The sequence below is a fragment of the Dermacentor albipictus genome, chromosome 9, assembly GCF_038994185.2.
Source record: "Dermacentor albipictus isolate Rhodes 1998 colony chromosome 9, USDA_Dalb.pri_finalv2, whole genome shotgun sequence".
Taxonomy (NCBI): domain Eukaryota; kingdom Metazoa; phylum Arthropoda; class Arachnida; order Ixodida; family Ixodidae; genus Dermacentor; species Dermacentor albipictus.
This window is the reverse complement of record NC_091829.1, coordinates 55175653-55201002: the sequence shown is the minus strand read 5'-3', so window position 1 is coordinate 55201002 and position 25350 is coordinate 55175653. Positions and strand designations below refer to the sequence as shown.

The following is a 25350-nucleotide window of genomic DNA, read 5'->3' as shown; positions in this document are numbered from 1 at the left end:
CTTAGTACATACATACGTGGATTTCTTCATGGCCGGTCAGTGGAAACAAAGCTTGTTTCCTTTGTTGATGCTGTGTGCGACCCGCTGTTGCTAAACGGAGGCACAATTTAGGGCACATTTTCCTTCCTCGCGCTTCCCAACTCTACTTGCGTCCGGCGCATGACTGTTTGCTGTGCGCCTACGGCGAACGTAAACGCACCGGCATGTTCACACCCGTCGCCACTGGTGGATCTCGTTGCGCTAAGCTGTGTGAACTGGACCATGACTGAAGATTGGGCTAGTTCCCAAGACATTGAGAATGACGGAGCATCGCAAAGAGTAAAGTAACTGTAACAGATAGTGAACGCGAACTTACCGACATACGTGGGACCGGCGAAGCCGCTCACGAAACTAAATAGTGAGACCCGCGGCTCCTTTTACATCGAAGCTGTATATAGTATACCTTCCCTCAGTGGTCGATGTCCGTCCATGTAGGGTTGCGTCGACACGAAAAAATGTTCGCCTCCAGTTTCACGCGAATACTCTGTAGACCTGAATCTAATGTGGGCATGTTGGAAAAGAAACATGCTTAAATTGGCAGATAAGACGACTCTATCATTTCGCCGACTTTCATTTACTTGTCTTAATTAGTTCGTTCACAGTGAAGTTGTAAACTTTAGTGAATTCCCGTCTGCTGTTAATACGTGACCGCCTACTGAAAGAGTATAGTTACAGAAAACGGCTGTAACTCTTGTTTTATCTGACCTATCCTGAAAGAAATCGCACGACAATTAGCCACTAAGGCTGTGCTAACGTTACGCTGAGTTTCATCTACTTTTCCTAATTATGTAGTTCACAGTGAATTTGTACACATTTTGCAATTCCCGTCTGCTATGCTGTGGTACTTGCACACGTATCTGCCTAATAAAAGAATAAGAATAAATTATTGCACAGTCAAAAGATTCATTCTTATTCTGTGTCTATTAATAAGAATAATAATAAACATAATAATAATAATAATAATAATAATAATAATAATAATAATAATAATAATAATAATAATAATAATAATAATAATAATAATAGCTATGTATGCAAAGATGGCTCGATTGAGGTAAAGCACACCACATCTTCGCTGCTCGTCTTTCCCCACAGAGTGAAAGCGCTGGTGAATTTTTTTCCCATAATTTTGGAGCGCAGCTCCTAGGTTCCTGTTCCTACGTTGACTTTCGCCGTCAGGGTAACCGAGCAAACGAGCACATCGAAGTGTGAAAGAGCGAACTCGGAGAGCAGCAGGGCATGAAAAACGGCGATAGCGAAGCGAGCGCGAGGAGGAAAGCGGAGGAGGGGAACATGGCGAGAGTTTGGCTCGGCTACGAGATGGCGCCAGACTAGTGCGTGGTCGTCTGTTCATCGATGACATGCGGAGAGCACGTCGACCGACACCATATAAGGAAACAAAGCGTTGCATGAGCGGAGGTCTGTCTTCGGCGACTTCTGTGAATCGCACCCACGATTCACCTGCGCACTACCTCACGCGATTTCTCGATCAGCGAGGCAATGGCGCCACACTTTGCTCCGATTGCAAGGGGTCGCACGAGACAGATTGTCCACGCCAGCCAATACATCGCGAAATGAACGCGCGTAAGGTTTCGCATCATAATTAGGGAGAGTCCTAATCGTCGGCAATCTTTTTTTACTCCCGAAAGATACGATACAACCTTCGCCAAACCCGAAGGTGGTACAATATCTCGTGCCATCTTCGGAGCGCACAGCTACGAGGAAAGGACTGGGGAAGGAAAGCCGGTCCCGAAGGCGGGGTTGCAGTTTAACACAGTGCTCCAAAGCGTGAGCTGCCACGAGACGAGAATGGTACAAACCGATTCGCTCCCCGTCCAGACGCGAGGGAGAAAGTCATTATATTCTAGTAGCCGAATGGAAGCTAGAGCGCACGCACTTAAATGCTTTAGCTCGTGTTATGTGGGATGCGATGTATTCGTTCCAGTCGTGTCAAAGAAGCGTAATACAGTAGAATGCCTGGATGACTAAGTGCTTGCGGCGTCCGAAACGCTTCGTTATACACGTTACTTCGTTGTAAATGTCGCGCAGCGTAACAGCTCACACTAGAACAGGTCATTCCGTCCGATAGAGCGGAGCTCGCCTGGAGCTTGCGTGTGCATAAGAGAAGCATGCGGTCCCACCGTACACAAAAATAGAAATGGGTCGGGGTTCATATTGAAGCCAAAAATTGTACGCACAAAGCTGCATGTTATCGCTCCTAACCACCACAGTCTCGCATTCTTTGTAGTCTTGTGAGAAACACTTCACAATGTATTATTTATCCCACCGTAGAGAAGAAATGGAAGTCTCCGTCGAGCGCTGCTGGAGCCAAACAATGCACGCACAAGCCTGCATGTTATCTCTCGTAACAACTGCAGTCACTCTGGCAGTGTTTGTAGTCTTGTGAGAAACACTTTGTAATTTTATGATTAACCAGAAATATAAAAAAATCTTTTTGCCCCATTTCAGTGACAGCGAAAGCCTCTTAGCTCACTATCTCCTATGCGAGCCTTTAAAGAGCACAAACGCCATGTTGAAGGTCATATTTCGCAATAACGCGCTTCTTGAGAGTAGAAAAAAAAATGGCTGTGGCTTAGATAAGGTTAAGCCCAGGATGCGAAGCATACTAGCCTTTATTTTAGTTGTTGAACCACTGTTTAGCTTGGTGAACTGCTGTTGCTTGGCTATATTTGGTTCGGCTAGACGAAGAAATAACTCATGCGTTACTCTGCTTCGCCTTGGACGCCCCGCATTGGACGCGGTGAGCGTCGAGCAACGCAGCGTTCGGCACGGCAACGAAATGTGCGCCTGAGCCAGCGACGCACGCCTGAGCCTTAGAAACAGCTCGTTTCTAAGGCAACACCGCATTCACTAGAGGCGCTTTTGTACCGCTTCGAAGCATCGTACTCGTGGCTCAGTGGTAGCGTCTCCGTCTCACACTCCGGAGACCCTGGTTCGATTCCCACCCAGCCCATCTTGCAAGAGTTGAGCCAAAGCCACTTCTCCTCTGTCGTGACGTCACGGTGTCACGTGGTATTCAAGGCGACACCGCCGCGCCTGAGGAGCTGGGTTGAGCTCTCGTAATATGCTTCGCATAAAAACCACACCGTCGACTCCAACCCTCATTTGCAAGAAAAATCACGTCACGGGAACGTCACCGTGTAGGTGTGATGCGATACTTTCAGTGACTCAAGTTGACGTCAGAAGAGGTTCATTGCAGAGCGGCAAATACCCGTCGGCTCCTGGGCCACGTACCCAGTAACCTCATTATACATGCCCATTGGGAAGTATCTTACACATTTTTAATACGTCGCCTGCCTGCTTCTCCTATTTACATAATTGGCTATACGAAAATGTTAACGTGCGCAGAAAAATACCATCTGGAATATAAATGATGCAGCTCCACGTCTTAGCTTACTGCGCCGGGCTCTGTTGGCGGGGTGCACTTGCATCGCAATCTGCACTAGTTTTCTACTTTATATAGTACCTCGTACCGCGAACGTGGCCTGTCTTGTACAAGTGGCGACCTTTCTCAAAAGCAGACACACGAAAATGCGTTTTCTGGTACGTGAGGGCTTAAAACCTGCACTGCGATATCACTGGATGAAGCGTGAGAGCCTTCGCCCCGTCGTCTGCTTCACATGTTAGTGCACTGACTTCTGCTGTTCGCGGCGCTGTTCGCCTATTCGCCGCCTACAATGGCCGCTAGGTGGATTTAGTTGGTATCAGCCATATATTTATTCGACGGCAACAACGTCAGCAACAAAGATCCGAGCACACCGAAGCAGTCTTGATGAGTTGTGAAAGCGGAAGCATTGATGTCCGAGTGGACGGCGCTGAGTGGTGCTTCGAGTTATGAACTCTTCGCAGGCAAGCGAGCGCGTCGAGACGCTTGACCAACACCTTCTAAATAGCGCAATGCATGTGCAGTTATTTCCATGACACAATGCTACCTCTCCCAACTGCCATATAAGCTGATGGGGACGCTCCCGAATAAGCCGTGGTGATTTTGTCGTCACCGCTTTCGTCACGCCGAACTTGGCGGTATAAATTTTGGTGCAAGTAATATGACGTTATAAAGCAGAGTGCAGAAGCCTGTTATCTAGGAGCATATGGTTTAGCCTAGTAGGTCAGAGACTCAGGGTCTGCGCGAGGGGTCGTTCCTTCGAAACTCACTAGAACCAACGCGTTTCCTCTCCAATTTATTCTGACTTTTTGCGCATTAGTTTCTTTATAGCGAATACCGAGGTGAAGCGCAGGCAAAAGTTTGCGCGGACACGGAACGGGCGACTAAGAGAGGCCTCCGAGACCGGGGGTGACGTGTTGACGCGACGATACTCTCTCCCCTCTCGCAACACCTGCCGCGCCAGATCGGCACAGATGTACCCTGCTGCCCCCTCTGCTCCGTCGAGGCACACACGTGACGAGGCATCGCCGCCAATGAGAAATTAGGAGCTGGTTCGCTGCTACAGACGCCGGCCTTTTCGCTCAATGGGCCATTTCATGTTTTCGCCCATTAACATCTTCAAGCCTTTACGGCTGTCACCGCTGCCATGCGCAGTCTCACATGGAAAGAAAGATGGAACCGCTCCTCAGGATTGTAGTACTATACCTAACAAGACCTTAAGCGGCCTAAGACTGTGAAGCTCAATTTTGTGTGGTTATGCAAGAGCATTTGTAAAGCAGCAGGTGCGCAGAGTGGTGGCGCATTTACTGGCGGTTCTCAGTATTACTGCAGTAACTGCGGGCTTCAAGCTGGCGAGTATCCTTCATACCTGATGATATCGCTAAAGTACATGCAAAGACCAGATGCCAAATTAAGGTGCAATGTGTGCAACACAGAAGCTTGGCTAATCATCAGAAACATTGCAAGTGCGCAAAGAACACGTATCTAATTTTTGGCCAATATATCTGCTCTCTCAGCAGGTTTTGGACACTGCAAAGAGATGTGTGGCAGATCACGCGCTGACACTCTTGTGTTCGAGGCATCGCACTCACGAGACTTCCGCAGCGCAAGGGTTCAGCCACGCAGAAGGTATACGTTGTTGCAGGCTCTGCGAACACCCCAGGTTGGGCCTTAGAGGTCTTACAAGCTTTTCCCATCTGCATTTACCGGGGCGCTATGTGTGACGCAGAAGCGTTCACATGGCTCTGCCTGGGCCTAAATGAAAGGACGAACGCTCCACTGGGGTCTTTGCAAAGAAAACTTTCTGCTGAGTATGCCAAACAGGGTCGCTATAACGTAAAGTGATTCCACTCTGACTTTATTCCACTATCCTAACGTCATATACTTAGGAGTTATGTACTTAGGAGTTGCAGAGAACCGTTTTTTCTGCATCCACTCCACGAAATTAGATGACGGTTGTTCCTTGTAAAAGAATGTGTGACTGTTAGCGGCGAATTTTCTGCTTCGGCCGTCAATTTTTCGACGAAAATTGTCGAAAATTGCAAAAGCGCACAAAACGGAACCGTCAAGTTTACAAAATTGGACGAGAAACGATACCACAGTACTGTGAATTGCATCCGATAGAAGACCTAAAACGTACAATACGGGCTTGTTATATCTGGCTATCAAATAGACCACTAATATGCGAGTAAGACCTTGCTATACCCTTGCGAAGAATATGACAATATCACGTAAGATATTAATAGATTTACCAAAATTTATCCGCTTTAGATTCTCTAACTTATGCAATTGACAGAACTGGAATATGTGTTCTTGAGACAGAGTTACGGATTTGTAAAGTTCGTGCTTCTGTTTTTCTCTTTTTTTTCATTCTTAGCAATTTTCGGCATTTCCCGTAACATTAATATGTATCACTAAAATAAAAATTCCGCTTCCAACGATCACTGGAATCTACCTTTTTCTGTCAGATGCACCATATATTACATAATCGGCCCAGGGGTTATCTTGGAAATTCATTTTCGCGTTTTACATCTATTTGAATGGGCGGCATCGGAGATGCACCCATGCTAAAGCTTGCTCTTAAGAAAGACGTGTTCAGAATCTTGCAGCTACACCCGTTGCATTACAGTTGCACCAAGCTGCAAGCTGTCGTACATGTGTATCCTTGTCCTTCCAGCTTTCTTAGCGCTTCTTCCACACTTGAGGACAGGTCTTGTTTGCTTTGAAGGCAGCAGCGGACCTCGTAGGTCCCGTGCTTTTATGCCACTCACAGAACACACACTCACGCCGGTCAGCTGACTCACTATTTTGTGGACGCTGACGGTGGCGAGCTCCCGATAGTCACGCCTGGTTGCAACATAAACATAGCCCTGAAATATTTTTTTCTTTATGTATGAGACAGGACAGCAGCAGCACCCAGCAGCCGCGATCGGCAAAGTCCGAGAATGTTCGCGAAGAAAGCTTTGCTCTTAATGCGACGACCTGCTCACTGAATGCTAGTCTTCCCGCTGACGAAGTACCGTACAATGTAAAGCGAGTGTGGCCGAAAAATGACAATTTCAACAAGTGCCACCGGCATGTGGGGTTATGAAGTTCGTTATGTTGCGCATTGCACTGGTTTTCTATGTAATATAGATGCATATCGTGTGTTGTGGGGAGGAGAGGTCCCGTGCTCAGCAAGGCAGCCTGCGCGCCCCACTTTCCGTCATATTTGTGTTTGTTGTGATTATCGGCTCTGTCGCACGCAATTGACTAAGATCGAAGGATTTTCACCGCGATTTTGTTGCTACAGTATGTGTTACCGTAGTATGCGTTTTCGGAGTATGTGTTGTAGTAGTATTTGTACGTGTTGCCGCAGTATGTGATGCTGTAGATGTGTCGCTGTAGTGTGTCTTGATGTAGTACGCGTAGCTACAATCTGTGTATCTGTTGCCGTAGTGTGTTGCCGTAGTATGTGTTGCAGTAGTTGTGTTCCTATAGTATCTGTTGCTGCAGTATGTGGGAAGTATGTGGCGGTGGTTTTTCGCGCCATGGTCGTTATCGAAGATGCAAAGAAAGGCTAGTTCCGCATCTAGCACAACGCCGGCATGGCTACATCAGGTGGGGGTCGTATTCTGAGACTGTCCTTCTACTTGACATGACCGTTCCGCCTGCTACTGAAGCGCTAGCTGATGGACTTGCTTGGAGTACCGTATGATCACGCGGATGGTCCGGCACGCTCTGCTTTTGTGTAACCAGCGGGCGACGGCGTTATTTGCGAACTTTGTCACTGTAAGTTTGTTGCGAATGGGGTGCAGGCGGGTCGGGCTCGGAGAGCTCTGGCCAGTCGTCATCCCACTGGAGCACCGCAAACGTGTTAGATGTCGGCACTGTTTGTGTGGCAGCATGCGGAGGCCATTGCATATGATTCTCGCGATGAACCTCCTGAGTGACCTTTTGCCTTGTGGGACAAGTTGGACAAGTGATCTCGTGGTCGTCGCTCTTGCAGAGTCCACATCGGTAAGACACTGTGCCAGCTTGTACAGCTTCATCGGGCGCTGTAAGCGGAGAGGATCGGCGCATGTGGCCAGGTAGGAAACAGTTGTAACAATAGACGCCACTGGGTTTATATGGCCGATGTCGTAGAATGCAGCCATTGTAGTTCAGGCGGGCTTGGGGAATTGGTGGGCCCTGCAAGATGACGATGACAGAGTGCCCCATTCTCATGTAATGCGCTTAAATTACACGGCGAGTAGGACAGTAGAGCTCACGCAGGAGAGCAGTCTGGTCCTCGCCAGCGTCAACGTTCTAAACGACACAGCGCTGTAAGCCCGAGCCTCTACCAGGTACACCAGGACCGGCACGGTGACTTCGCTTGTGATCGAGAGATGCTGAAGCGCTTACAAACTCTCGACAGCCGCCAATGTCGGGAGCCACACAGCGATGGTATTTGACTTATACATGGCCGTGAAGCTGCGGAAGCTTGTGGTGCCAAGACATGGGTCGAGGTTCACCAGAATAATCCTCTTCGTAATCTCCGTGAGGCTTGTGGGGGCCAGAGCTGTAATGGTTGCTTTATAGCAAACCGAGCTGGGTGTCGACAACTGGGTGGTCAGTGGGCTTGCCTTGGGAGCCGTTGTTGGCCGAAGACGAATATTGTGCAGATTGTTCCGAAGGACGGCTCTGAGAACCACAGGTAGCCGACGGCACAGATGGTAGCGCAGAAGACAAATCTGTAGGGGTAGTCGGTTCGTCAAGCACAACAATTGGAGCACAATTCCCAATCGGTGACTGGGAAGCCATCGCCGGGATCCGGCCTGAGGCCAAATCATTCATTGTCTGATGTGCATTTTGGAAAGGCGGCGGGTGGGCTGTAGCCGACGGACTGGGGCCAGGAATCAGGAGCTGGGTTCAAGGCTCAGGTGTCAATTGTGCGGCCGGTAATGCCGTTTTGATGAGCGGTGCCGGCGAATCTACTGCCGCCAGCTCGTCAACGGAGGCTCTAGGCCTAGTCCCGGTGCATGCTTCAGCTGCAGAGATGATGGAGTGACATTCGCTGAATGCGAGAAAACCAGACTGCGCATGAGCGTCCGGCGCGTCCTCGGATGACTTGTGGTCTAACCTCTTGAAGCATGGAACCTATTTCAGAGGAATACGAGATTTTTCACAGGAGCGATGTGGATTCACCTTAGAAGGGACACTTCGTCGTCTTCGATTTTCGGGTGCAGTTGAAGACAGTGTTCCAAAGTGCTTGATCCCACGAGACGAGAATTGATCGATTGATTAACTTTTATTTTACAGTCCTGCAGAACGCGTACTAGCACGTCGCGGGCCGCTCCCACGTCGGGACCGACAGGCCTAGCCTGCCAGCCGCATCGTGGGCCTGCTGGACAGCCCAACGTTGCTCAGCCAGGAGTGGGTTGCGGAGGGCCGCCTCCCACCTATCTCAGCTGAGGTCAGGGCTTGCTATAGAGATACATCCCCAGAGCATGTGCGAAAGTGTTGATTTATCCCCGCAAGCAGGGCATGCGTCATCAGTGTAAATCTCCGGATATATCGCATGTAACGTGGACAGGTTGGGATAAGTTTCTGTCTGCAACAGTCTGAATGTCAGTGCCTGAGGCCTAGTGAGCTTGGGGTGAGGAGGAGGGTATTGTCGCCGCGAGAGATAGAAGTGTGAATGGTACAAAACAACACTCTCTTGTTCGTGACGCGAAGATGAACCTCATTAATTCTAGTAGCGGGATGGAAGCTAGAGCGCACACATTTAAGTGCTTTAGCGGGCGCTATGTAGGACGCGACGTATTCAATGCAAACGTGACAACGTAGTGTAATACAGACGAACGCCTTTATGACTAAGTGCTTGCGGCGTCCGAAACTCCGTTCTACACCTCACTTCAGCGCAAAGGACGTGCAACGCAGCAGCTGAGACAATAACAGATCATTCCGTTCTACAGAGCGCTGCTCGACTGGGGTTTTCGTCTATGTTTCGATCCCACAGAGATGCGGCAAAACCACTCCACTTTCATTGAAGCCAGGTAATGCAGGCAAAAGCCTACGTGTTGTCGCTTATAACCACCATAGTCACTCTGGCCATCTTTGAGGTCTTGTGAAAAATGCTTCGTTATTGTATGACTATAGAAAAAATCAGAGCGACCGTTGTGCGCCATTTCGGTGGCAGCAAAAGCCTTTTAGCTCACTATCTCCTATACAAGCACATAAAGAGAACAAATGTGATGTTGCCAGTCATTTTTGGCAAGAACGCTTTTTTTTTAGTGTAGAAAAGCGCCACAACGTCGGCTCCGACCCTCATTTGCTAGAAAAACAGCGTCACAGGAACATCACCGTGTAGGTGTGATGTGATACTTTGAGTGACCCAAGTTGACGTCAGAAAAGGTTCATTGCAGTGCGGCAGATACCCGTTGGCTCATGGAGCACGTACCAGTGGCCGCATGACACATTCCCAATGGTACGTATCTTACACATTTTTGATACATCGCGGGCCTGCCTGCTCTGCCTGTTTACATAATTAGGTATGCGACAATGTTAATGTGCACAGCAAAATAACATCTGGAATATAAACCCTCGAGCTCCATGTCTTAGCTTACCGCATCGGGTTCTTCTGGCGGGGTCCACTTGCATCGCAATTCGCACTAGATTTCTACTGTGCATAGTACCTGGTACCGCGAACGTGGTATGCCTCGTACACGTGCCGGCCTTTCTCAAAAGCAGACACACGAAATTCGTTTTCTGTTAGGTCAGGCCTTGAAACCTGCAATGCGCTATCTCTGGATGCACCGTTAGGGCCTTGGTACCGTCGTCTGCTTCACACGCCAGTGCACCGACTTCTGCTGTTCGCGGCGCTGTTCGCCTACACGCCACGTACGACGGCCACCCGGTGCATGTAGTTGATATGATATGAGCCATATAGTTATTCGACGGCAACAATGTCAACAAAAAATCCGAGGAGACCTTAGCACTTGTTATGAGTTGGCAATGCGAACGCATTAATGTCGAATTGGACGCCGCTGAGTGGCCCTTCGAGTTATGAGCTTTTCGCTGGCAAGCGAGCACGTCGAGACGTTTGGCCAACGCCTCCTAGACAGGCCAAGGCCAGTGCACTTATTTCCGCAACTTCATGCTACCTTGCCCAACTATTATGTAAGTTAATGGGGACGCTCACGAATAAGCCGAGGTGATTTTGTCGTCACCGCTTCCGTCTCGCCGGGCTTGGCGATGGAAATTTTTGTCCAAGTCGCATGACGTCGCAAAGCAGACTGCACATGCCTGTTATCTAGGAGTAGCCGGTTTAGCTTAGCAGGTAAGAGACTGGGGTCTGAGCGAGGGGTCGTAGCTTCAAATCTCACTACCACCAACGCTTTTCCTCTCCAATTCATTCTGATTTTTGCGAATTAATTTCTTTATAGCGATGACCTTGGCGAAGTTAGTACGCAGGCGATAGCTTGCGTTCTAGACGCAACGTTCTACACGCAACGGGCAAATAACAAAGGTCTCCGAGAGCGAGGGTGACCTGGCGTCGCGACGATGCTCTCACCCCTCACGCAACACCTGCCGCGCCAGCTCAGCATAGGTGTACCCTACTGCCCCCTCTACACCGTCGAGGCACACACGTGACGTTTCATCGCCGCCAATGAGAATTCAGGCGCTGGTTCGCTGCTACAGACGCCGGCCCTTTCGCTATGTTGGGCATTTGATGCTTTCGCCCATTACCATTACCTTTATGGCTGTCACGGCTGCGATGCACAGTATCAAATGGAAAGAAACATGGAACCACTCCTGAGTATTGCAGCAGTATACCTAACATACCCAGAAACGGCCTAAGTCAATGAAGCACAATATTGCTATTGGCTATGCAAGGGCTTTCTCGAGCAGCAGCTGCGCAGAGTGGTGGTGCATTTTCTGGCGGTTCTCAGTATTACATCACTGTGCTGCCTGCTCCCAGTTGATGCTTATTCTTCAAACCGGATGATATCCCTACAGTAGATGCAAAGATCAGATGCCAAATTAAGGTGAAATTTGTGCAACACACAAGCTTGGCAAATCATCAGAAATATTGCAAGTGTGCAACGAACACGCATGTAATATGCGGCAAATATATCTGCTCTCACCAGGTTTTGGACACTGCAAAAAGACGTGCGGCAGATCACGCGCTGACACTCTTGTGTGCGAGGCATCGCACTCACGAGCCAACCGCGGCTCAAGATTTCCGCCGCGCTGGAGTTATACGTTGTTGCAGGCTCTGCGAACACCCCAGTTTGGGCCTTATAGGTCCTACTAGCGGAACAGGGTAGCTATAACCTAAAGTGATTTCACTCTGACTTTATTATAAAATACTGACGTCATATACCCACGTACCGCCGAAGCATGCGTGCGCGGTTACTCATACTGTTGTTTGAACAGTTCATTCAAACGCTCTCCTCCTTTGCAGGAGTGAATATTATTGCCTAACGCGAATGGTTTTTCTTTATGTTATGGGCCAAACTAGATATAAGGAGCGCGTAGGAAACGAGGCACTTTCGCTGGTGCCGAGGTAGCTTAGTGGAAGTAGATAACAGGGTGAGGAGAATGGTGCCGGCGTCTCCGATTGGCCCGCTTCCCTTTGCTTAGCTTGTGGCGGCTCGTCCACAGCTTTGCCGGCGTGCAAGCGGGGTTCCAAGAGCCACCAAAACGAGTGCTCAGTGAAGATTTGGCAGAGTGATGTCGTATTCACGCCGAAAGGGTTCTGCAACGGTTATGTTGCCACGCAAAGTTTACTTTATGCGCAAAGAAATAAATTTTCGCTTGCAGCTCAGAGTACAGTATTTACTCGAACATAACTCGACTGTTTTTCTTTTCTTACGCTACGCTGAGGGCGCCATCGACCTATATTACTGACCAAAGAATCTCGACCTACTCGTATATTCGTGAACAAAGTTAGCAAATTTACCAAGCTAGCGGAGTTTTTCCGTCTTACCAGGCGGAAGGCAAGTCTGGAGGTTATTCAGACTGGCTTTAGTAAAAGCGGCAAATGCAACGCACTCTAGGGCACTGAGTACGACTTACGGGTGTCGAGGACGCAGGTGACTCATCTGACGAGGACGACTTCTATGCCAGTTCTGACGAGGATGCAGCTTATGGCATCGGGTATAAAAAAAAAAAACTTAGTAACCGAGCTTAAGGAAAATAATGGCGCATCGTCTTCCAAGTATTTTTCTACGTGGGTCGACCCATGTTCGAATTCTATACTTTCTTTTATTTTTCAGTAAGTCTAATAGTAGGTGTAGACTTATATTTGTCTATCTTCGAGTAAACACTATAGGCACACAGAGCCGGAATCATAAGTGGGCAGCTATATTTTATTCCTTTCGGAACGGGGCACTCCTCAGGCTATTAAAAAATGCAATTGCTGTTTTGTTAGGCATAATAATGCATCAGCAGGGCGTATGCACGTAACTTTGAGGTGTGGTTTTCCGCGGTCTTGTGATTTCGTCTTACAGACAGGCAAACTAGGTGGGGCCCGAAAACATTTTCATCTGTCGCGGTGAGGTAATGGTGACATAGGTGTAGTTCGGAATGAAATGTTTTCTGTTTTCCTTGGTTCCGCCTAATGCTACATAATCAATGTGTACACGTCACCTTGAAACGGAAAGTTATTGTGGCTTTCCAGACGTCTTGCGAGAGGCATGTGAAGTGGGCTAAGCTCCACAAATGTTTGACCAATCGCGGAGGGATAACGAAGCAAACGGAATGGAAGCAGATTTAAATAGCTTTAACGCATAACGTTCCAGGCATGCTATAACGCAAATGTCCTCCGTTCTAATTTCATTGCAATCCCCGCATGTGGAACTTCGCATCCGCAGAAGCTAAAGTCGGTAGGGAACCCAATATTTTCTTTAACAGGAAAAATCAGACGCTCTCCTTGTTTACAGGATGTCCCTTTTGTTTCGTTTACATAGCAAATGGCATCGCCTACTGCGACACGTTTTCATTCATCCACCGGTTTACGAAAGGCCATGCGCGTGCTGAAGAGCCTAGGGTATTAATGGCGCTGGGCCAGTTGAGCGAAAGTAGCTCACCAGAAAAGGAGGCTCGTTCCACGTGACGCTTCGTCTTATACGAAAGGTGCATGTGAGGACAGAGTTGTGCCGACGTCTCCGATTGGTCCGCTTCCCGTTGCTTAGGCTCCGCTACTTCCTCGACCATCGCTGTGACGTGCGACGCGGCGCTAAAATACATCGTCTGACAACCTTGACACTGCCCGAGAAAAAAAGGGCGGACCATCTTGTACCACCGAAAGAGGTGCAGAACAGCAGCACCGTTTAGAGCAGATTATAAATTTCAGCGCTGAGCGCTGTGAAAGAGCACGCCAGCAATCGTTCTTACGCTAAGAATTTCTAACAGAAGCGTTTTGTTAAGGTTTCAGTGTTGTGTGGCTGATGGGCCATTATTCCAGGCGTATAGTCAATATAGGTAACCTAACTAGCAATAAATTGACATCATTGATTGCTCCCCGAGCAAATATTTCCTCTGCTCTTTCAAAATATTTCACAGCAAATTGATGCATCTCATCAAAACATCAATAAAGCTATAAGAGGAATACTTAGCTCGAGAGCTATCTAGATAAATGGCATAGGAGGAATCGTTTTCTCTTCAAACACCTCACGAAATTTCATGAGGCTTGTTGCATGCAAAAGTAATTGTATCTGTTAGTAGCGAATTTTGTACTTCGGCCGTCAGTTTTTTTAATAAAGATTGTTCAAGATCGCAAATGCCCAGAAAACGGAACTGTCATGTTTACAACTTTGGACGAAAGGCGATACCACAATTCCGTGAATTGCATCTGATAGAAGATCTAAAGCGTACAAAATTGATTTGTTATACATGGCTATAAAATAGATCGCTAATATGTCAGTAAGGCTTTTGCTAAACCCTTGTAAACAATGTAACAAAACCACGGAAGATATAAATTGAGATACCCAATTTATCCGCTTTGGATTCTCTAATTTATGCAGTTGACAGAACTGAGCTGTGTGCTCTTGCTGCAGGGTTGCGGATTTATAAACGGCGTGCTTCTCTTTTTTTTTTCAGACTTACCAATATTCTGCACTTTTCGTAATATTCAGGTCTAAAATAAAATTCCTCTTTCAAATGTCACTAGAACCTATCTTTTTCTCTCGGATGCACCGAATTTTATTAAATCGGCCCATGGTTTATCTCGGAAGCGCATTTCTGCGTTTTACATCTATCTGAATAGGCGACATCGGCGTTTCGCCCGTGCTAAAGCTTCTCTTTAAGCAGGATGTGTTCAGAATCTTGCGGGTGTACCGTTGCATTTCAGTGATCCACAGACCGTTGAGTGGGATAACAAACATATTCGCATAATAGCAATTCATCATTGATGCTTTCAGCGTGATTCTTTTAGAGGCGTGAACCGTTTTAGAGCGTTTCATGCCAACCTAAGTTGCAGGGTCTGCGCCGGTGCTTATGTGGCACTCTTCATTCAACCTCTCTAAGCCAAGCATATATGTCGCTGCGTATGTGAAACTAGGTATGCGCCATACTTCATTGAACCTATTTGATGTAAATTATGGCCACTGGGTATGTGCAACCGGTTGTATGCAACACTTCAGCGAACATCTTTACAACTTGTGTCATTGGTTATGTGCCGCGGTTTATGTGCGACATGGTATGTGCCGCTGTTCGGTGAAAGTCTTTTACGCCAACTTGTCTCACTAGCTATGTGTTATTCTAACCGCTTTCCTGCCAACGTGGATCTCTGGGAGTGGGCATTCCATGATCTGATAAATAGCTGTATTGAGTGCACCTGATGCCAACCTTCGTGGGTGAGTATGTGCCCCAAGGTATGTTCTGCTCTTCAATGAATCTATGGCGACGAGCGACCTCGTAGTGCGGTATTGACTCGGGCTCTCGCAGGAGAGGAAAAACCGAGACTGTTTCTCTTAGGGTAGCATCCTTTTTAATAATCTTTCGGAACGCTTGCCCGTGCATGAGCGTGCCAGCCGCTCGTGCCGGAGCGTTGACGCGATCGTCTACGTAATTCTCATGCGACGCCGACGTTGCTGCCGCTACAGAAGGCTCTGCCCCCCCCCCCCCCTCCCGCCTAGAGGGGAGGAAATTTCAACGCACGATTGAAAGTCCACGTGACGTGGCGTGTCTTGGTGTTGGTCTTGGGTGTCACGTGCAGAGGCAGCGGCGAAGGATGCAGCAGGGTTGCGTCGCATATTGGTGGAGCCGACGGCGCAGTTGCTTCAATGTAGGCGGGTTTTAGACGTTCCAGGGCTATTGTGTCTGAGCGGCCGTTGACAATCACGACAAAAGTGGTCGGACAACGCACGAGAACACAATATGGCCCGGAGTAGTGTGGCTGCAAGGGCTTCCGCACGGCACAGTTAAGCACGAAAACGTGGGTAGCAGAGAGAGGTGAGCGCGGGAGAAACGTACTGAGACCTTGCTTCTTGCGGACGTAGAGGCACGGGACTTATCTGGCTGAAGAAAGCTTGCAGATGGGCAACCTAGTCGGCAGGTGATGGCGTAGGTGTTTTGGTGGTGGCCACAAAAAAATCGCACGGAAGGCGTAGGTGAGTGCCGTAGACGAGCTCAGCACAGTAGCAACCTAGGCCGCTCTAGAGTGCGGCTCTCATGCCAAGTAAGACGACAGGGAAATATAGGACCCACTTCTCGGGCGATTCATGCGCCATTAGGGAGGCCTTGAGATGCCGGTGAAAACATTCAACTAGTCCATTGGACGTCGGGTGGTAAGCAGTCGTGCGAAAACGTGTCCTTCCGAGTAGCTTGAGTACCTCGTTGAAGAGCGCAGAGTCAAACTGCCGACCGTGATCGGTGATAATTGTGGATGGGCAGCCGAACGTTGCGATCCACGTAGACACGAAAGCTGCTGCAACAGTGGCCGCTGGGATGTCAGATATAGGTGTAGCTTCTGACCACCGTGTATAGTGGTCGATGCATGTCAGTATGTAGCAGTAACCTTTCGAAGGTGGCAGAGGGCCGATGAGGTCCAGGTGTACGGTGTCAAAGCGAGCTTGCGGTGGAAGAAAAGACTTGGCAGGCGGAATGGGGTGACGCTGGATGTTAGAGCGTTGACACGACAAACAGCAGTGAACCCAATTGCTAACTTGCGCGTTTAGCCGAGGCCAAACGAAACGACTGCAAATAAGCTTCTGTGTCGCGCCTGTGCCAGTGTTGTGGGCGGGCGTGTGCCAGTGTGCGCGTGTGCCAGTGTTGTGGGCGGGCGTGTGCCAGTGTGCGCGTGTGCCAGCGACAGGTTGGGCACGGTTTCGAATAGACGTCTGCGAAGGGATGCCGGAATGTGTGGTCTAGCGTGCCGAGCGTGCCAGCCACTCGTGCGTCATGAGGACGCGATCATCTACGTAACTCTCATGCGAAGCCGATGCTGCTGCCACTACAAATCTCTTTGAGGTAAACTGGGTTAAATGAGCGTGTGCCAGGTCGTGTGTAGCGCTCTTCAGTGACAAAAAAATGTCCTTTGAGACTATTCTGGTTCTAACCGCGTTAACTTCGACGTCCATCGTGAGGTGGGCTCTGGCAGATATTTTTTATGACTTAGAGGTCAATATTTTCACGTACCTCTCCCATATTTATTTTTCTCCTCCACGACAGTCGGCGTAACGCAGAGTTTGGAGAACGTGCCCAGCCTATTTCATCGCTTCTTTGACTGTTTTCGTCGGTGCGTCCGTCACGGTAAACAATGATGACACTATTTCGCGTGCCTGAGCGCTATACAACATAGAAGAAAAAGAAAGAAAATCTCAATTTTTACGTTTCTGGAAAGACACCAGCTGGAGGCGTCAATTGTTATGTAATGTTAACTTACATGGGCCGGATAGCAGGTAACATATATCTTTTTAGTAAATTAGTTGTCTTTTCTTTTCTAGTTCAGTGGCTCGAATTGCATTATGCAAAAACAAGTGCCAATGATAGCACGGTGTGTGGAACGTGGCACTGGGGCATTTGTGCCATGGCGGTCGTGGTTTTACTGTATTATGGCCTGGTTCATTTCTCGAGGCATCGGGGTTTCCACTCCCCTCATATTCAAGGACCTGGAAATGAACTATGATAAAGCTTTTAGAGTGGTGTATCGTTTAGGACATTGACGATGATCGGTGAGGTATGCTTCTGTAGCTAAAAAAGCAGCTTCAGTGTGACGATAGCTAATGTTTGGGGCTTCTGGATGTGATTTCCGTGACGGCAGTAGGATGTATTCTTCTTCATTAACTATATCCTCCTACGCATTCATATATGTCACGAGCTGCTATAACGAACCGGTCTTATTTGGGCATTAATACATGTATACAAACCGTTACTAACATATGGGACCCTAACTTGGAGGCTAACAAAGATAAATGATCAGTTAATTTCCGTGTAACGAATCATAGAGGGCAAAATGTTAGGCGTAGCGTTAAGAGATAGCAAGACAACAATGTTGATTATAGAGTGAACGGGGATAGTCGATATTTTAGTTGGGATTAAGAAGACAAAAAAGAAGCTGGCAATGCCATGTAAGGTGCAGGGCAGATAACCAGTGGTCTGTAGAGTTACAGACTAAGTGTCAAGGGAAGGGAAGCGCTGTGGAAGATGATGGTGGGTTGAAATTACAAAATTTTCTGACAATCTGGGATCAGATAGCGCAAGACAGCGGTAAATGGAGATTCCTTGGAGAGGGCTTCGTCTTGTAGTGGACATAAATACAGGCTTCTGCTGCTGCTTCTGCTGACGATGATGATAGATACATCATAGCTCGTTTATGTTGATGTTGGGAAGCTTGAGCGGCATGATTTGCAAGAAGCACCCAGAATGTGCGCTCGATTGAGCTCCCAATATTATAACCAAGTGCAAGCGTCTGATATGATCGCGCGCCCTGTCATTCTTGCAAATTATCTTCAAAATCGTTAACAATTCTTTTCGCATTCTGTACCTTCGTGTTCATTCTTCCTACTTCGTTTATCGATCATCATTTTTGCGCCTATTTGGTTTATAGGGTACTGCTGTTTGTCAGTTAGGACTGTAGCATTTTTCAGGATACGTGTAATTTTGGTGCACTTACATATCCTTAGGCCGGAATCAAGATATGTTAGTAACATGCTGGAGCGCATGTGCAGCTTTATTAAAATGACAAGGAAGAGTCAACCATGGTGTCGACGCTAAGGAGCAAAGGGTCTCCGTACATCGTGGTTCAAATGATTTATTCTGTTCTGTATCTTTCTGTCTCTCTTTTATAATCATTATTCGTTCATTTCGTATGTTACTGGCATCGTGTTTCACGCGCAATTACATGGACCTTGTCTCATTTTGCCGCCACACTCAGTTAACTGTCAATCTTTTTGGCCAGGAGGCAAGCTGGAGCCGATCCCGAAGATTGTGCTTTCGCAACAGTGTATTTTCGACAGTGTTAGCGCTACTCAAGACCGCACCGTTAATTTTACCTACTCTGTGACTAGTTCCCGTTTGGTGCGGGTACCAGATAAGCTGCCTTCGCGACACCATTGCCTCGCGCGATCCCTCACGCAAACAATTTCCCAAAAGCGTGCCGTACGGCGGCTGCGCCTCAGTATGACTGTCTCTCCGGCGTTGCACGCTTTACAGGAGTATAGTGCAATGCAGTTAATTTTTGCCGACAATGGAATCGCGGTAAACTACGAGAGTTGTCCGTAAAGTAGGGTTCCCTATCATATTTTATAATAAAAAACATGTTTATTGGCATTGAGTAATGCGTTTTTCGAAAGCTTACGTTCCTCTATTTTTCGACATAATTGTCGTTGAGGTCAATGCATTTTTCCATGTGGTGTACCATCTTCTTTAAGCCTGAATCGTAGAACTCTCCCGCTGGGCTGTGAAAGTAGCTTAAAACCTCTTCTTTCAGCTGCTCTCCGGTTCTGAAATGTGTCCCACCCGGGTGTTTCTTCAGCTCAGCAAAGAGATGGTAGTCACTTGGGGCTATGTCTGGGCTGTACGGCGGGTGTGTAACAGTATCCCATCAAGCTGCAGTCGCGAGTAACACTGTTACGCGGGATCCGACAACACTGTAGCTTGGTTTCCCCTCCCCCGGTCCCTGCCCCGGTGATCTGTCTGCGATGCTCAGTCTAGGCTTGGAAATCGCTACAGATGGACCTCCCACTCGCTTCTCCCACCAGGTGCGAATTACGCTCTGTGATTCATTTTTTGTGTGCAAAAATTACTGCACCGGTGGACATTCATTCATGCTTGATGAGATCGTCTGTTACACGGACGATGTGCGGACGAGCGTTGCCCTGATGGAAACGCACTCCCTTCGTGAGCATGCCTCTCCTCTTGTTTTGAATCGCGCTGCGAAGGTTCTGCAACGTGTCACAGTAGCGGTCCGCATTGATTGTTGTACCGGCAGGCATGAATTCGCACAACAATAACCCCTTCCTGTGCCAGGAGAAGCTCGCCATCACTTTGCCGGCAGACAGTGTTTGTTTGAAATTCCGCGGCTTTGGTGACTATGGATGTTTCCACCAACAGGATTGTTTCGTTTCGGTGTCGTGTTATAGACGCGGTTTTCGTCCCCAGTGGCAACGGAGACCGAGAATTCCTCGCCATCGGTGTCGTAGGCCTGAAGAAATTCGCGAGTGGCTTCAACACGTTGCCGTTTGTGGTCTTCCGTAAGCATTCTCGGCACCCACCTTGCACAATCCTTGGCATGGCCTAAATGGTCTGTCCAAAGTATGTCAGTGCACGTCTTGCTGACATCAGGAATCATCTCGCAGAGCTCCCGAACCGTGACCCTTTGACCTATCCGCATTGTTTCTCCTACTTTCGCAATCGTTTCGTCCGAAACCCGTGGCCATCCAGAATGCTGTTGTTCATGGACGTCTGTACGCCCGTCTTTGAATTCTCTGCACTATTTGCGCACGTCTTGTACGCTCATACACTTTTCTCCGTAGGCTTTACACAGTTAGGAATGAAGGCCCACTGGCGCAGAGTTTCTTGCACACGAAAAACGAATCGCAGAGCGTAATTCTCCCCCGGGGGGGGGGGGGGGGGGGGGGGACGAGTGGGAGCTCTATTCCTAGCTGCTTCCGAACCAAGACTGAGTATCGCAGACAGCTCACCGGGGCGGGGATGGGAGAAGGGAAACCAAGCTACGCGCCAGTTTTGTCGGATCCCGCGTAACAACGATTTTCGTGACTACAGCTCCTTGATAACCTTATTTTAGGTTAAACCTTCGTAAAATCCCTGAAACGAAACATCCCTAAGATTTGTTGGTTGGTCTTTGCATTAAAGCAATTACGAATACATGTATATATGTCGAATGTGTGGCAAATTGCAGCAGATGGGATACGTTCGTTCAGTATGTAATGCTCCGCGCGCTAATCACATACTAAGAATTGCGCGGTGCTCTGATGAAGAGAGTCGCAAACTAGCCAACGCACTTTTGTCCAGTAATACGCCAGAATAAAAAATTAAGAGCCGATGAAAGTGTGAAATACCAACTTATAATGAAGTGTATTCACGCGGTAGATTACAGAGCAAACGCCTTGATCCAATATAGCGTTATCGTCAAAACAAGTTTCGCCGTGATAACTGCTGAGCCGCTCGTACTATAATTCGAAATGCGGCGCTGCCTACCGAACTCACAATCGCGCAACGCTGTAAAAAAGAAGTACCAGACACATGAGTGTCAAGGATGAAATGTTGAGTCTTATTAATCCACGGCAAACTATATAATTAATCATATCAAGTGCGAATGTGAAGCACGCAACCACTCTTAAGTAAATTTGGGAGACTGAAAACTCTAAAGAACAATGCGTAAAGAAAAAAATCCAGCTTGCATTCTAAATAAATCCTTGCCAAGTCGTAGGAAAATTGAGGCATTATTTGTGAATTCGATCGGAACCTAACGACTGCCTCGCCACGTTTTCCTGCAGCATTCCGAATATAAATCATCGTGCCCTAAACTCCAAACTTTAAACGCGGCCTCCTAGACCGGGTTGCCAGTCTTGGAAGCCGTGATTGAAACAATTATATTGCTGAATATAGAGCCACTCTTCGTTTCGCGCAAGCCCGCTTCCCTTACAGCTTGGCGCACTAATAATTCAAATTTCTTATTTCCTTTTGCGATCATGTCTTTTCGCAGGAGCTGACGGTGCACTCGACGTTCAGCATTCCCGCCCTCCACGAACTGCGGGGCGTCGAAGAAGAGGCAGTCCCTGCTGGCCAGGGCCGACTCGACGCTCTCGTGGAGCGAGCGAGGCCTGTCCTTCTAGGTGAGCTGTCTTTCGCCTCCGCGCGTCACGTCCACGCGGTAGGTGAACCTGTCCGCCTCGCGGGGGTCGCCGATGAGCTGGGCCACCAGGCAGCAGCCCTTGCTCGCGTCCTCGAGCTCGCGCCACAAGACGAGCAGGAAGTTTCGTCCCAACCAGGACTGCAGGCGCGGTCGCTTTCCGAACCAGGCGCCGTCCGCGTCGTCTATGGTGAACGCCACCGTCTCGCCTGCGAAGGAAGAATTGAAAGAAAAACGCCAGAACGCGACAAAATTAGGGTGGCCCTGGTTTTATAACAGCGCCCGGTATATTCTAATTAGTCCCTGCAAAACCCTAGAGAGACAACGCAGTTTAAGTCGGTGCTTTTTGTCGACCTGTCGGTTACGATTCTGAAAAAAAAAACGTACTTGCCCAAATAAATTTTATGGACACATTGCTCGCCTCAACACCTTCGCATATGTAGATAGAGAGGCTGATTCAGCAGTCAGCTTAGATAAACGCTTCTTTTACTTTCCTTGACACATGTATAGATACAGGTTTAATGTCGCGTGGTGGTTCCTCGTTTTTCCTTTTCATCCTATAGATTGCCGTGTCTTCTGGCGGTACCTTGAATATACAACCTATTGATTATTCCTTGTCGGTGGTGGTACCACGCAAGGTATGAATTTTCTCGAAAAGCAGTGATAACGAAACTATTACACGCTTGACATATAATGTCGCCCGAGTCTATCCCTATGTCGCACTCGATTATTTTAGCTAATCGTTCGTGGTTATCATTGAAATTGACGAAAGCCGTTGTCCACAGCGGTGGACACAAGGCATGAAGAAGACAGTGACACGTGTACTTGTTTGTCTTTATCGGGTGACACATTTCACCGCCTAACAAATGTTATCGCACAGCGCAGGACGCGCCTGCATGTATCGGAAGTTTCTGGAATGTTATCGATGCTTCCATCCGCTGTCTGTGACCGAACCTTTTGTAATCTGATTGCATTTGTGCGTGACGGGAATAATGTAGAACTTTGTGGAAGGCATGCGGGTCCCAGCGATAACTCTGGAACATTCGACGACTGATGGATAAAAGCCGACGCGCTTGACCCGCTGATCAGATTTTGACGATCGCCGACTGTGTTCGCCGTTGTCGCCGTTCTTTAAGTGTAGCGTGTTTTTGTGGGCACAGGTTCGCCCAATAAAAGTTAGTTTCGTCTTTCACAGTGTGTTCTTCATACGTCCCTCCACGCGACAATAGCACGGACTAAATGTGTCGAGTCCTTAACGTATCACTTGCGGTCGCCGACCATTGCCTAGTATTTGACCATGTGTAATTTTCTAGTCACTCTGAAATAAAATGCGATGCGATAGCCATTGCCGCCTTGTACTTAAAAATGAAAAGTGAAAGTTTATTTCACAACAGTACGTAAAAATGTCGTTGTCATGTATACGCACAAAAAAAAAAAGTTTGACGGAGTCTGCACTCCCGGTGCGTAATATTTTTAACGTTAGAATCAGTTGAAAGTTGCTCTCGTGCCGTGTATTCCGTGTTTTCCCGTCTGTTTTCCGCTGCCCGTCCACGACAACTGCGAATAAGGCAGCTAAATGGTAATTTAGAACCAATTCCTTTATTTACGACTAAAGGGTTTAGAATTTCACTGTGATAGTTAATGTTATAGCGGCGATTTTCTCGCCGAACCTGATGTCCGCAGCAGCTGCGAAGCTTCCACGGTATAGGAAAACTATCATTTTTGTTTTGAATCGCTCGTTTAGCGCAATCGAAGATCGTCGTCGCAGGGACGATCGCTTATGTGCACTTACGACAGAGTAAAGGTGCGTTGTGCGCCTGGCGTATGTGGGAATCTATGCTGCAGACTGGCCCGTGTCACGTGCAAGTCGTCCAGGGCAGGGCGCAGGAAAACGGCCTGGTGAACGAAGTATGGGCAACGACATTTTGCAAGTGCGCTGCTCGAAGAGAAGTTTAGGCCTAACCACGACACCACAGTCTCTGTTGGGACCCAGCATGTCGTACACGCAGTGCTTAGATTAGTTTAGACTGCTTTAGGTTGTTAAAGTATTCTCGAACTCCACTGTAATTTGTTGAGTTCACGGTAACAAGCTGCTTATTAGAACAAAATATGATCAAAATTTCATTTTTTTTATTTTGCGGCAGAACGCGAGCACCGCTAGGTCAACGCAAGGCATTTCTTTCGCAATTCCGTTAGAGTTCAGAAGAAGTTCGTGAAACTTTAGTTCAGTCTTTGGCTATATTAGAATAAGGTGTAGTCCATTTTTACCGATAAAAGTTGAACTAGGCTCGACCGTGCGGCGTCAATGTACAAGGCGTCACGGCGCTTGCAGGTGCTGAAATTTCAAGGCGGCGTCATCACGGATGATAATGCGATTAGCATTCTTCCAGCTTCTTCAGGTACTTTAATTCTATCTATATCAAGGCTCCTATGGCAGGCCAGTGACCCAAGTTGTCTACAAGTTTGGGACATTATGGGACATGATCATAAATGTGGCAGCATTAATGACGTTCAAATTATGGCCCCGAGTACCACTTCTCTCCGTTTGCAAAATTGTTTGAAAAGTTGCGTTTGCACATCTGTCGATTTTCTTTAAGCATATTATTAGCATATACCAACATGCCTTTCTTCATGGCCGATCGGTGGAAAGAAAGCACGTTTGCTTTCTTGATGCTGTGTGACCCGTTGTCGCTAATCGGAGGCACAATTTGAGGCATATTTTCCTTCCTCGCGGCTCCCAACTCTAGTTGCGTCCGGCGCATGACTGTTTGCTGTGCATCAACGTCGAATGCAAACGCGCCGGCATGTTCAAACCCTCGCCACTGGTGGATCTCGTTGCGCTAAGCTGTGTGAAATGGACCATGAGTGAAGATTGGGCGAGTTTCTAAGACATTAAGAATGACGAGGCATCAAAAGATTAAAGTAACTGCAACGGATAGTGAACGCGAACTTGCCGACATATGTGCGACCGGCGAAGCAGCTCACGAAAGAAAAAAGGGAGACAAACGGCTGCTTTTACAGCGAAGGTGTTTATAGTATACCCTCCGTTAGTGGTCGATGTTCGTTCGTCTAAGGGTCGCGGCGACACAAAAAAAATGTTCGGCTCCAGCTTCCCGCGAACGCTCTGCAGACCTCAATTTAATGTAGGTGTAGTGGAAAAAAAAGTATGATTATATTGGTCGCTGAGACGACCATATTATTAGGCCGATTTTCATTTGCTTGTCTTAATTAGTTTGTTCACAGAGAAATTGTAAACTTTACAGAATTCCCGTCTGCTGTTAATATGTGGCCATCTACGTAGGCAGTATGGTTACAAGAAACGGCTGTAACTGTTGTTTTAACACACATATCCCAAACGAAACTGATGTCAATAAGCCGCTAAGACGACTCTAACATAACGCTGAGATTCATGTACATTTCCTGATTAGGTGGTTCACAGTGAATTTGTACATATTGCAGAATTCCCGTCTGCTATGCGGTGGTAATTGCACACGTCACTATTCCATAAAAGAATAAGAATAAATTACTCCACAGTCAAAATTTCCATTCGTTGTCTGTGTCCTTCAATAATTATCATACTAAGATGGAGAATAACATATACATGGACACGTCGATTGAAGTA

General features: G+C 47.8%; 1 protein-coding gene across 10 annotated transcripts in view; it reads left to right on the top strand.

Annotated features, from left to right (window-relative positions):
• The window catches only part of LOC135896562 (MYG1 exonuclease), a 631131-nt gene that overhangs the window by 337572 nt on the left and 268209 nt on the right, over positions 1 to 25350 (top strand). For all 10 annotated transcript variants that reach the window (XM_070525815.1, XM_070525811.1, XM_070525814.1 and 7 more), the window contains one exon: positions 21582 to 21711. In XM_070525815.1, the coding sequence (XP_070381916.1) occupies positions 21582 to 21711 (130 nt within the window). The remainder of the gene's footprint in view (positions 1 to 21581; positions 21712 to 25350) is intronic.